This window comes from Acromyrmex echinatior, chromosome 2 (assembly GCF_024713525.1).
Source record: "Acromyrmex echinatior isolate Ae372 chromosome 2, ASM2471352v2, whole genome shotgun sequence".
In the NCBI taxonomy this organism is placed as follows: domain Eukaryota; kingdom Metazoa; phylum Arthropoda; class Insecta; order Hymenoptera; family Formicidae; genus Acromyrmex; species Acromyrmex echinatior.
Window position 1 is genome coordinate 23,126,728 of NC_141853.1, and position 12,822 is coordinate 23,139,549.

Below are 12,822 nucleotides of genomic sequence, written 5' to 3' on the forward strand. Positions count from 1 at the left end.
TGAATCACGCTACCGATAGTGTATTATGTATGAAGACAATTATTTAGTCACGTTAGAATTTTCCTAATCATTATATTTCCACTCGACAAATATTATATTTCTTTCTAATTCTTAAATTTGAACTGGTTTAAATATTTATTTTAAAATTGATATCGAGTCAATAATTAATTAACATCATTTATTAACATTATCAGGAAAAAAAGAAGAAAAGAAAGAGAAACAAAAAATACAGACAAATTCTAAACCTTTTCAGTCTTATCTAAATATTAACATAATAGAGACAAATAAAATTCTAAAAATTCTTATATAGATAATCTTATTTTTCTCCTTCTATTATGATAAAATTTTCTTTTTTTCTGTCAGTTATTACGTGCACTCTTGCGCATAATTGTATTTGTACGTATGCACGGTCAGTTAGCAATGTTTCATTAATTTTCATCTACTATAAATAAACTTATAGAATATCAATTATATTCCGTATAAGAACGATTTGCATTGAAATCTGTATGCGTATTGCATAATCAAAAAGGATTTTGTATATATATATGTATACATTTACATGAGAATGGCCTGCCAGTAATTTACATCTATTCTTGTGTACATGTAGAAGAATATTGAAATATTTGCACCATTTTACAAATGCATCTAAATTTTTTTCATATTTACATGAATTATATAAGTTATAACATTTTTTACTTTATGTTTCACAATCAGTTTGCATATATAATCTATTTGCAAATAATCATTACTCATTATTTATTTGTTAGCATTTAGTATTTAGAAAATACATCGGAACACTTACATGCGTTTCTAAATAAATTCACAGAAACATATCGCTCCACATGATTTAGATTTTTATGCACGACATTTGATATTTCTAGTTGCTACTGCATTAATAGAATCATCGTATTGTATTGAGAGAGAAATATTTTAACAAAAAAAATATATATGTACATATAATTATCTTATCATTTGTATGTAAAGGTGTGGCATACTATCTCTTAGATATGATATTTTTAATACTGAATGTTATTGATCTTTTTATACTTTGAATTATTAGTTGTCTTACCTACAACTCACATCTGAGCAATAAAGCTAATTAATTAAAAATTTTATCAAACTTTTTATCGCCAAAATGATTATACATGAAGGCTTTAATCTCTTTGATGCTACAAATGCTTTAAAGCATTTTTTGATTGGTTATTGGTTAGTGAAATTCTTTCTTTCTGATTGGTCAAATATCTCGAAACATTTGTAGCGCCAAGTTGACCACACCTTAACTGCCGATTATGCGACATTGAATAATTGATCCTCTTTGAATAGTTTGAACTTTTAAATCGACCTTTTTTAAGTCAGCTGATAATCTCATTTCTCTGCTATTTTTTTAAATAATAACGATTTTTCTTTCCCAATATTTTTAGAAAAATGCACGAAGTGTAAAATATCTAAAGAGTATTTATAAAAGAGTTCTAAGTATTTAAAAAAAGAGAGCTAAGGAGAATTTAGAATTCCAAATTTACAAATAAAACATTGTCAACAATAAAAACATTGTACATTGATAACGATGATAAAACGAAAGTAATCTTTTTTTTAGTAATAAAATCGATAGACATTTTAGTAGTCTACTCTACTCTAATGATGAGATAGTGATTAATAAAAGAATGTTGCAATGCAAGATGTAAGCAAAAACTGGAGCAAACTAGTTTATCTTCTTCTTGTTGGTATCCGCAATGCATGTGTATCGTGCACATGTACGAACAAATGTACAACGTTGATTTCCTCGGCAACATTGTTTACTGGTAACCAATAGTGATTCTGTAGAGAAAAGATTCTGATCTGAATCATCATGATCGCTTGATGCGTGTTGCATGTAATTCCATGATGTCATAATTCGGTATTAACTGTGTATAACTCGGTTATACTGATATATAATACTGTTATATCTTGTTTGCTATTTTTTTTCCGGTATAAAGTCATTAGAGATTGCATTAATGTCGCTCAGTTTTGCTGAGCGCATTTGTAAATATCTTTACGAGATATTTATGGCCTATTTCCGTCCGATTTCTCACTGTGACGACAAAATATATCAAATGCCGCCGTCAGATATCTGCAGTTAAACAATTCTACCATTCGTCAATTTATTAACAGTAAAAATAAATTAATAATTAATAAATATTTGTTTTATTTTTATTTTTAAGGCTTCTGAGTAGTTATCACAGCCATTAAATCGTGACATTAGAAGTGTTAAATGATACGTTAATTTTTATTACATGCCATTTATAAATAAAGACAATTTGGATAAAACAAAATGATGTTGAGATTGCTTTAAAACATTTGTAAAAAATTATGCTTATTCCCCTTCCCCCTGACAATCAGTAAAAAGTGCTTATATCATCAAAAAGCGAGATATTTCAGAGGTCAATTTAAGTGGACCACTCTGTACAATGATTTCGGTTGTTGCAAATACGTCTTCAAGCCATAAATAGTTTTTTAATCACAATTTGTTTGCTAACAAAATGCTAACAATATGAAATTGGTGGTCGAGGATATTTATGCTAACATGTTACCATTACGTTGCCATTACAAGAATTCGAATTTCGTTGAGTTCAACCCGACAGACATGATGCTGTCTCACTTTAAATTGAGTTTGTCGAAATTGATTGCTGCAACATGTCAGCAAACACATTGCATTTGGCTATCTAGGACGTGTAAATGAAAATATAAACTACGCATTGAATAAAAGCATTTCATATGTCTTTTATCACTTTTCTAAAGCAATCTCATTATTTTGTTTTATCCAAATTATTTTTATTTATAAATAGCACGTAATAAAAATTGATGTGTCATTTCTCGCTTCTAACATCACATTTCAATATGGCTGTGGTGACTATTCAGAAGTCTTAACGTCAACTACCATTACTTAATTATACTTTTTATTTGTTTATTATTTGTTGGGATTCGCGTTGTTTATTTCTTGCATATTAAAATATTTTTTTAGAATTTGTGTACACGGAATGCGCAGTATAATTCTTTATGTCAAAAGAAGCAATATTTTAACCATAATAAATAATTGTAATTTAAAAACTATTGCTCGAACTGATTCTGCTAAAAAAATATTGCCTCTTCTATATGTACAAATTCTGGAACACCCTTAAAAACGCGCGTTTAATACGTCATTAAAAAAAATCATAGATACAGTGAATAAAAAACATTGATTAGATAAAATTAATCTTTGAAGAGTGTCATTAAGAGAGTATAATATATACCAATATATTACATTCAAATTAGGAATCTCAATTAGACATAAATAATACATTACGCAATACTCAGATATTACAAAAGATTATATATAACGTTATAAAATATATCTAAATTGTAGTAGAGGATAAAATGCTTGAATAGTAATATGATCGCGTTATATTTTTTGAGCAATTTAGAATAATGTCATTGTAATTCCGTTTATCGTTGTAAAATAGATGTAAAATTTGTTGATAACAATTCTAATTGCAAGAAAACACTATCGTACGCACCACTATTGTATGTATCTCCACATATCGTCTAGACATATTTCTTCGCTTTAAATAACTGTGTTTATTCTGTATGCCATTTTGCAATATTCTGGTTATCACTTATGAATCATAAGTTACGATATTTGGATATTTATCATATCACTTGCCGTCAATCCTTCTAAACTACGCAGAAAATGGATCTGCAACTTTCATGTATCTACAAAGTTATGTTTGCAATAAATAAAATCATACATTAAAACAATTTTATTCTTATAGATATAAGATTTTTTTAAATCCCAGTTGAGTCTCTGGTAAAACTATTTAAAAATTTATGGAATCAATTTATTGAAATATAACATCTTACGGATGAATAAATCTAAATAATAATGAACAGATATGCTCTTATGAGTGAAAAAAAATCATCTTGAAAAAGCGTTTTTCACTTGAGTAAAAATTTGACGTTCATTCCAAGGTCTATTCCCTTGAAATATCCTAAATTGATAAATACCGTACAGCTTAAGAACAAATAAGTCTTCATATAATTCTTTGAAACACACTCATGGTCATATATTTATATACGTTTTATATACGTCGTTCATTTATGCATGCTGATAAAACGTCCTTCCACTCCGGGTCGATGACGTAGTCATTTAAAATTGCGTTGTTCTTATGCATGTAATTGCATGATCATCGATAGTACACATGTCAGTTCAACGACATATGCATTTCTCTTTGTGCAAATGTGGGATAAGAGTTCAACTTTATCAACTTAATTTTATACAATGAATTTATTCTATATATACGTCACAGATGGTGTATTTTGCACTAACTCTACAGAATGATCCTCCATGGTATTTGTCTGCTGCTAAATACGCTATATGTTAATTTTCTGCATTACAACTGGCACTTCTGAATTATTGTTAATTACTAGTTTCGATTGCTAGGACAGTGTGTGTCTTTGGCGTGTCTTCGGTTTTAGAAAAATACTCAATTTTTGATTCTCTAAGATCTAAAATGCAAGAATGATGACGATTGAGCCGCGAGCATCGGTTCACCGTGGATGCTCTTTCTCTGTCAAAAATTGATTATTTTTGTATATATGTATATATACATATATACAATGTATATATATACATATATACTATTTATTGTTGCCTATGTCTATAAGTGTCTGTATATATAATATATGTCGGCAAGCGTCCGGAAAAAACGTAATCACAAAATACACGCTTGTATCTCTATGAGCTAATAATGCTGTATTAATATAATGCGATTACACATGTGGTTTCCTTTTTTTTTTATCTCTGCAATATGTAATACGAGCTACTTATTGTTTGTGTACTGACTGTCATATGTGTACTTATTTCTTTTTCAGGGCCTGTAATGCTCTCTCTCTTTCTCTCTCTTTCTCTCTCTCTCTCTCTCTCTCTCTCTCTCTCTCTCTCTCTCTCTCTCTATTTACGCCTTCTGCAATATTTTAGCGCGTGTGCGAATGTATACGGAAGCACGGACTATTATCTACGTTACACGAACTATCTAACTAATCAACTAACTTAACTATATTTTCCTAATAACTACTCAGACTTCTGTTTAACATTTACCTCATATATCTCACTTATAAGAATAACGTCATGATCGTATTTGTAATATCGACTACGGCGCCTACACGTCCTGCTTATTGATAATTAATACTGCTAGACGACTAGACTTGTTTCATGTAACATTCGGTTTTGTCCGCCCTTAAAATTATTATCTAATTTGACACATAATTTTCGTATACAGTCTTAACATTTATGATGATGTTTGTATTGTGCTAAAAATATGTCACAGACTACAAAATTTTTTTTCTCCTTTCTGTAAATTTTCCTTTTTCGCTTTTTGGTCGATACGTATGTTCCATATAAAGCTCCCTGTGGATTATTCACTTGATCGCTGTGAATAAAATAATGTGTTTTTCTTTAGAATCTTCGTCACTGTTTGAATAATGCTACAATCGTGTATAATCTATGCTCGTAGAATAATATTTCTATTATATGTAAGTTGTAAATTTCATAACCAGTATAAAACGACCAGTACCAATACAATTATCACAGAGTTGTCAAGATAACGTCATATACAGTATAGAACTAGTTTTACAATGTATCTTGCTCAAAGGTTGAGAAAGTTACTTTACAAGTTACTTATAAGTTATTTTTTATTATAGAAATTGAGTACAATAAGTTCGGGTATTTTAATTTTTATATTATATTTTATTATTTGCTCCAATTTTGTACTCAATTTTTATAACAAACATATATAAACCTGAAAAGTAACTTTCTCACAATCCTAATCTTGCTATACATAAATTTTTCATGGAAGTAGGTATATTATACAAATCATATAGTTACTACTCTCTAATCTAATACTGTTTTAATAGTCTCAAGAAAATAAAAAAATGAGAAAATATACACAAAAATGGCAGTGGAATTTTTATCACAAAAAAGAAAGATATGATAATATATAACAAAATCTGTCTGATTTAAATGTGTTAACCAGTACACAATACATTTACAATAATATATAATTACATTATATTCTTAGAAACATTTAACAATGATTTCCTATCACTAAAATAATCTGTATAAATTGCATTAATATGCATAAAAAATAAGACTATAAGTATATCGATACTTAAATCTGGCTATGAAATTTCAAACTTACTTTATCTGCTACATGGTAGTAAAGCTTCAACGCTAAGCTTACAAACAATAATGGAAGTTCACCAATATTTCATATCAACGAACATCTCTATCAGACAGCAGAAAGATGTACGTATCCAATAAGTAACTAACAAAATATATAATACCAACAACGTACTTAACGCTAAATATATATAAATAATTTAAGAACAATAAAACATACAAAATTTCCATTTTCGAACCTTAGCACCGTTAATTTCTGGAAATAAAGTTTACATTATGAGATACTAATATACGATCACCTCGGCAGAACATTTATCCAAAATTCTAAGACCAGTCCTCATATTGACTGCCCATGGTTCATCTCATTAAATCCGCCGCTCTTTGTCGATCTCGATGGACTTCCCGGGGATGCATTCTTTTACGATGTGAAAAACAATTGCCGGAGCTCGCGAAAGCTTTCGGACAGTAAGGACACTGATAAGGCCTCGCACCTGTGTGCTGATTTATGTGGAATTTTAAATCCTGATTTCGCTTGAATGTCTTATCACAAAGCGGGCATGCGTGCGGTCTCAAGTCCGAATGCGTTATGCTATGGGCACGTAACGTTGAATTCGTTGGATACACTCTCCCGCATACATTACATGGAAATTGTACGCCGCTGTGGTACTCCTTGTGTCTGAACAGATTCGATTGAGTTTTGAAACTGCAAGAAATCAAATTTTCTTTGATATAATATTTGAAAATCCTTCAATAGTAATAACATAATTAATACATTATTAGACAGTTAAAAATTTAAATATTAAAATCTTAATATTATTTCAATATGGAAACAAAAACAAATTAAAAAATTATTTTATAATTTATAAATTAGTTTAACAATAATTCTAATCAAGTATTTAGGAAATAAATATTTAATTATTACGAGAATTATTACAAGAATTTAAAACGTACATTCTTCCACATATGTCGCAGCCGTACTTTCCTTTAGGCCTGTGAGTCTCTAAATGCACTTTCAGATTTCCCTTTGTAGAAATCTTTTTACTGCAAATTGGACAGATGAAATTGCTGGACGAATTGTTATCACTATTCGTATGAAGTACACCATTTATAGAATAAACGTGTTGAGATTGTAAAATAGGCTTTCCGTCGAATCTTCTCTCTTTAGGTAAATGCGACCACAAGTGATTTTGCAAGCCAATTTGCGATATAAAAGATCGAGTACATATTGTACATTCATGCGGTTTCTCTGATAAATTGGATATAATTTTTTCACCGTCTTCGTGCGATTTAGATTCACTTTCATCTTTCTTTTCTTCGTCTTCCACTTCAGTGTTTCTATAAAACAAATAAGATATATAATATGAGCAGGCATATTCAACTATCAATATATTCTTTTTTATTATATATATATATATATATATATATATATAGTATAAAAATTCCTACTTGTTCATTAAAGGTAATGGTTCTGGTGTATGTGTCCTTGTTATTTCTTCCTCGTTATCTGAGGAATCTGAAGCTTCGGATGTAGACTGTTCCATGCCACATTGTAAAAATAGCATTGGATCCACTTTTACCTCCATTTCCTCCATGTTCGGAGTACAACGTTTGACCTCTTGAAAATTTGATTCCTGTGATCCCAGTGGTTCGTCCTCAGTTAAAATTTCTATCGCACCCTATAGATAACATTGTTAATACAATAAATACTGTAGATAAAAATCTGATATATAAGAGACTAATACATACTGAAAGACAATTTATAATATATACCTTTGTCAATATCGAATGCAATAGTCCTCGATCTTCCGCCTTTTTTATAGTATCTTGCATGTCTTTAATATTCTGTATCTCATCTTCTTGTACAGGATTCGTATTGTCAATGTTACCATAAAGCTGTGATCTCAACTTCTCTTGGGTACGGTATGCCATCATTGCGAAACGATGGACACCCTCCAGTCTCTTGATACACGTAGAACAGACCATTTTTGAAAATTTGTCCTCCGATGACACCTGCAAAACATTTAAAAATAAATATAAATCTATAAAAATATACATTATGCAATTAACGTAAATTATGACACCAATTTGGAAATGATAGTGTTGGATTATTAATTCACATTGGATTAATTCTTTTTATGAAATAAAAAAATTAATCCAATGTGAATTAATTTGAATTTGCAGAATAAGTACAAAAATTCACACGAAGAATATAATAAAATACAGATGTAAATATACATAAAAAGAAGAAAAAATATAGATATTCAGATTCTACTTCTTCTAAAGTAAAACATATTATACGTGTTTTTTTCTCAAAACAGAAAACATAAATTAACAATAAATTATTATAAAATTATCGCGTTATTAGAATTTATATTTGTGTATTATATTCTTATGTATGTTGATATATATATACACACACACACACACACACACGCGCGCGCGCGCGCGTGTGTATGAACTGTCATTTTCAGATACTAACGTCATATAATTTATCAAATCTATTGTATAATTAAACATCATTTTATTATCATCGTTACGTCGTCATTCGTTTCTCATTCCTTCCATTATTGTCATCTCTCATTTGTACAGCAGCGCGTCGCGAATTCTCTCTCCAATTTCATCCTCGATCGGCAATTAACCTAGCTTTCGCGAGAGCGCCGATAACGTCGTCGAGGTGGGAAAGAAAGGACATTTCGTTTATTTAAAAGGAAAGTCGCCCTGTTTTTCCCCTTTTCCTTCGCGTCTCAGTCGACGCCAATCTATTTCGCGCCACGTCATTTTCCTCGTCGCTCCACCGCGGACGCAGCCCTCATTTCCGATTGTATTTATAGATGTGGCCGCTTATATATAGCGTACACATACACGCGGGCCACGAGTATACTTATTGCAATCAATAAAATGCTAATTTTTAACACTTTTGTAGCTCCGCACACAAAATGGTCGCGCTCATGACCGACGTATTCCGTAAAATACGTAAATATGATCAATTGCCTATAAATCGTAACGTGATCGGTTCTTCCGACGAATCCGTTGATATTTCGCGGCTCATTAGAAATCGACGCGATTAATTTTTTCAACTGAAGACTTTTGGCGAGGCCAAACCCAATGCTTAAGCATCCGTATCGCGAAAATGTCACTGTTATATTTAGACGACCGAGTCAATTCATTAGCGTCGAGCCCGATCATTATATGATGGAAAAAAAAGAGATGAGATCGGAGAGACGATCGGCGACTCCAAATCACCGTGATATATTTTTCGCCGATTTTTCGCGAACGTCGATGGTGATCGCGGAAAATCGTCGCAACACGAATCTTCGCGGAGAAGATCGGTGTGCGATTTCGACCGATCTCGAAAAATCGGCTGAGATCGGCCGAGCGACGTCGACGTGAATTTCCAAATTCGGCCGCGACCGGCACGTGATCGTGACACCTGCCGCGTAGAGGAGAGGGGGAGAGCGAATTTTGAAAAGAAGAAAAAATGAGGGAGAGAAAGGGAAAGAGGAAATGAGAGGGAGAAAAAAAAGGGAGAGGGAAAAAAAAGGATACCCGCCGCGCGAAGATACGCGCGAAAGCGCGCTCGTGTCTCACTCACCAAGATATGCAGGTATTTCCGTATTTTGGTCTGCAGATAATGACGCCGGCCGTCCTCGGCGAAAATGTGCATCCCGCCGTCGTCAGTAGCGATATCGGTTGCACAGATCCGGCACTGCGCCGCGGACCGGTCGGCTTGCCGATCGCGCTGCTGCTCGAGATCGCGTGCCGCCGTGCCCATTTTTCAAAAAGGAACCGGGAGCCGGGAGAGCGCGAAAACAGGGAGGAAAAAAAGGAAAAAAAAAGAAGAGATCGGCGAAGGAGAGAGACAAATAGGTGAAACAATGAAAAAAAAGGAAGAACAACGTGCCGGTAGAAGGAGGGGGGGAAATAATTTTTCTTCTTGTTCCACCGCTGGAAGACTTTTTCGTTTCAGCCGATCCTCTCGGCGGGTAGTAACGGCGGCACGCCGACGCGGAGCTTCGTCGGAGACACGTCGGCGATTTTTTTCTTTTTCTTTTCTCCTCCCAAGATTAGGATGAAATGCCGAACCGCCGAGTCGGCCCGCGACGCGACGTCTTCATGTACCCAGACAACGACGGGGCATCCTCGGTCGCGAGGAGCAGCGACGGCGACGGCGACGGCGACGGCGACGGCGACGGCGACGACGACGGCGACGGCGGCGACGGCGACGACGGCGACGACGGCGACGACGACGACGGCGACGACGACGACGACGACGACGACGACGACGACGACGACGACGACGGCTGATGCGCGACCGAGAAGAAGCCGCGTGTGTCTCCTGACGGCGCGGCGGCGGCCGAAAGCGAGCGAACGTGCGACGGCTTGATTATTCTATAACGATTTTCTCTCTTTCTTTCTTCTTTTTTTTTTTGTTCCGCCGTATACTTTATGAGTGGAGCCGCGGATTGGGCGAGATTATAAGCCGCGCGGCACGGCGCGACGCGACGCGAGTCGTCGTGCCCGTGTGCTCTTTATAAAAACAGACGCGCGCTCGCCCGCGCTCGTCGCGGGGTAGTTCGTCGGGCGTCGGCGTGCGTCCGTCTCCCCCGTTCGTCTCTCAACCCCCCTCGGAGTGTGCCGCGAGTGCTCAATACAAAATATATAATAGCATTCGTCGATTTGAAAAACATATGTATATAACCAATTGTTTTATTTATGGATTCCGCCGGCGCCTCGCGTCGCGGCGCTCCCCGCCGCCGCCGGCGCGCGGCGCCGCGCGCGCGTATCTCTCGGCGTCTCCACCTCCGCGCGCGTTCGCGAAAATCGTATATTACATCGATGCGACGACGGATGTACGCGACGATGCCGCGGCCATGCGGCGTGCAAAAGAATAAAACGCATCGGCGCGCGGCACTCTTAATTGCTCCGCCATCTTGCACCATCGTGGCCAGCTTTCTAATTCTTGGCCCGCCAATTTCTTTTCCGGTTCTCGCGCCGCCGACAATACCACGTGTCCGCGCGCCGCGCCGGACCGTCGCTGTTGCCGCTGACGTCATTGACACTCGCTCGCTCGCTCACTCGCACGCGGCCACGGGATGTGTATCTGTATCGCCGTCGCATCGTCTCGAATCCCGCGGTTCCGCGCTTTCCCGCCATTTCTCGCCGATCCCTCCCTCCCCCGCCCTTCATCCTCTCCCGCCGCTGACGTTCAATCGCGCGTGCGCGCTCCGCGTTTTTGTGCGCCGCGGAAAATAGTCCGCGGTCACTCGACGCGAACGAGCACCTCCCCCTTCCTCTCCACGTCCCTGAGACCCAAGGGGTAGTGCGGAGAGCCGGTGCTACGCTCCACGTCCCCATTTAAAAAAATCAATACTTAATAATTAGCAATTAATACGCCCGCCGAGTGTACGTGTGTGCACGTGTGCCGCGATTACCTTCTCCTCCCTCCCCCCTTGTCACCCGCCTTTCGTTCCGCCCCGGCGTTCTGTCGCCCCCCCCCCCTCCGCAGCCCTTTAATCACGCCGCGTTCGTTATAATGACACGATCATTATTTCGTTAATTATTCGTATCGACGTTTGTTATTCTCCCCCTTTTTGTCCCGGCGACAGGATGATTTTCGCTGGAGCGCCGAATCATGCGGAAGAGAATATAGAAAAAGAAACCCCAGCAAATTCATTTGTGGATGGAATTAATTATTTGAGAGAATTATAATATCGATGCCATTTGATATGATTGACGATGACGTTTTCAATAAAATACGCGTCTTATTTCGTCGGTATCTCGACACATGCTGTAATAAATATAATTAGCAACAAAATGTAATAAATTGATTAAACGTCAACATAAATAATATGAAAAGAATATATACATGTATACATATATATGATATTAAAATGCTCAATTATAATAATGTTTGCGAGAAGATAAAAAAATAAGAATTAGTTGCGCTAAATCGGCTTTCTTTTTAGCATGAATCATTAACAGAGAAAAAAGATAAATTATAAGAGAACATTAAAAAATATACCTCGTTAACTACAGTTAATTATTTACCTTTCTCTCGTTGTGGAATGGTTATCGATGTATTGCCCTAAATTTAGATCCCATTGTAAAATGCATTTCAGTTTATCGAAAATATTTATTATCCTCTGATTTTCGTAATCGCGATAAATAACGCGCAGAGAAACAAATGCGAATGAACGAGGAGGAACATAACCTCTAAGAGTCTCTCTCCGGATTTTGGAATAAAAAAAATCATGGAAACAGTTGTTAAATTCTTGTCATTTTCCACATACACATTTTATCGTAGGAAAAAGGAAAAATCATGTTGAAATATTCGAGAAAAATTAAAAAATTGCGGTATACTTTTTGGAGAAGTTATATCGATACTTTTATCTCCGGTAAGCGGACCGTTCAGTAGACCGACAGCGAATTTGATCAGGAATGATCAGAAATCGCTGACAAATCAACATTGACTGATTCGCATTAAGCTCTCGTTACTCTTGTTTTAATGAACAAAATATCACAGTTTGGCCATTCATGGTTTGGAGCATTCTGACATAACCTGATAATAGATTGAGAGTAGAAGCTGAGTTCGTCAATGCATTTTCGCTCCATTTTTGCCGGCAATCTGCGTC

The 12,822-nt window shown here is 35.8% G+C and overlaps 1 protein-coding gene across 3 annotated transcripts; it reads right to left on the reverse strand.

Annotated features, from left to right (window-relative positions):
* Positions 1 to 4,278: 4,278 nt before the first annotated feature.
* Positions 4,279 to 12,776, reverse strand: LOC105154373 (uncharacterized). 3 transcript variants are annotated; one of them, XM_087416687.1, is made up of 5 exons: positions 12,239 to 12,776; positions 7,961 to 8,200; positions 7,637 to 7,866; positions 7,142 to 7,525; positions 4,279 to 6,893 (listed from the first exon to the last, which is right to left on the reverse strand). In XM_087416687.1, the coding sequence occupies exons 2-5, from the start codon at positions 8,171 to 8,173 to the stop codon at positions 6,548 to 6,550; spliced, it is 1,173 nt and encodes a 390-aa protein (XP_087272813.1). In that variant the 5' UTR covers positions 8,174 to 8,200; positions 12,239 to 12,776; the 3' UTR covers positions 4,279 to 6,547. The 3 variants fall into 3 exon arrangements, with proteins under 3 accessions (XP_087272813.1, XP_011068160.1, XP_011068166.1); XM_011069858.2 differs by lacking the exon at positions 12,239 to 12,776 and adding an exon at positions 9,783 to 11,556; XM_011069864.2 differs by lacking the exon at positions 12,239 to 12,776 and adding an exon at positions 8,670 to 9,748.
* Positions 12,777 to 12,822: the final 46 nt, after the last annotated feature.